The 617-nt window shown below is 66.3% G+C and overlaps 1 protein-coding gene across 1 annotated transcript in view; it reads left to right on the top strand.

Annotated features, from left to right (window-relative positions):
* LOC104498891 (acrosin-like) overlaps positions 1–617 on the top strand; it is a gene marked incomplete at its 5' end in the record, with an annotated part of 1,945 nt that overhangs the window by 949 nt on the left and 379 nt on the right. The window contains one exon of the mRNA XM_010142325.1: positions 537–606. Within this exon, the coding sequence (XP_010140627.1) occupies positions 537–606 (70 nt within the window). The remainder of the gene's footprint in view (positions 1–536; positions 607–617) is intronic.

Raw genomic sequence — 617 nt, 5'->3', positions numbered from 1 at the left:
GGTGGTACGCAGGGGCCATCCACGACCACAACCTGTGTGCTGGGCACCTGCAGGGCGGCATCGATACCTGCCAGGTAGGAGCGTGTGGCCAGTCTGGCCCCAGCAGCCCCGGCAGCCCTGTCACAAGTGCCCAAACGTGCCCCGGCGCGTGCTTGGCCTGGCAAGTCCCCTCGCACTGCTGCTGGGGCTCCCCTGGCCCATCTGCAGCTCCTCACCCAGCGCCTCCCTTGTCCCAGAGTCCTGGGCCTCTGCCCACAAAAGCCCACCCCGTGCTGCTGGCAGCCCCCAGGGCCACATGGCAGCCCTGGAACATCCCTCTTCCACACAGCCAGGGTCAGGGTGCAGAGATGGGAGACAGCCCCTCTGTAGCAGCCCCCAAGCCCCTGGCAGAGCTGCTTCTGGAGGCTCCAGCAGCTGCGCAGAGCCTTTCTGTGCTGTGGATACAGCTCTGGCAGGTGCTGTGAGGGAGAAGGAGCCAGCCCTAGAGGTGGCAGAGGCCACCCAACCCCACCGTAAGACCCTCTCCTCTGCTGCAGGGTGACAGCGGGGGCCCACTGGTCTGCAAGGACAATGGGGCGGACTACTTCTGGCTGGTGGGAGTGACCAGCTGGGGGAAA

The sequence above is a fragment of the Buceros rhinoceros genome, unplaced genomic scaffold (assembly GCF_000710305.1).
Source record: "Buceros rhinoceros silvestris isolate BGI_N320 unplaced genomic scaffold, ASM71030v1 scaffold7798, whole genome shotgun sequence".
Lineage (NCBI taxonomy): Eukaryota > Metazoa > Chordata > Aves > Bucerotiformes > Bucerotidae > Buceros > Buceros rhinoceros.
Note: the sequence above shows the minus strand (reverse complement) of the source record. Positions and strands in the feature narration are given on the sequence as shown.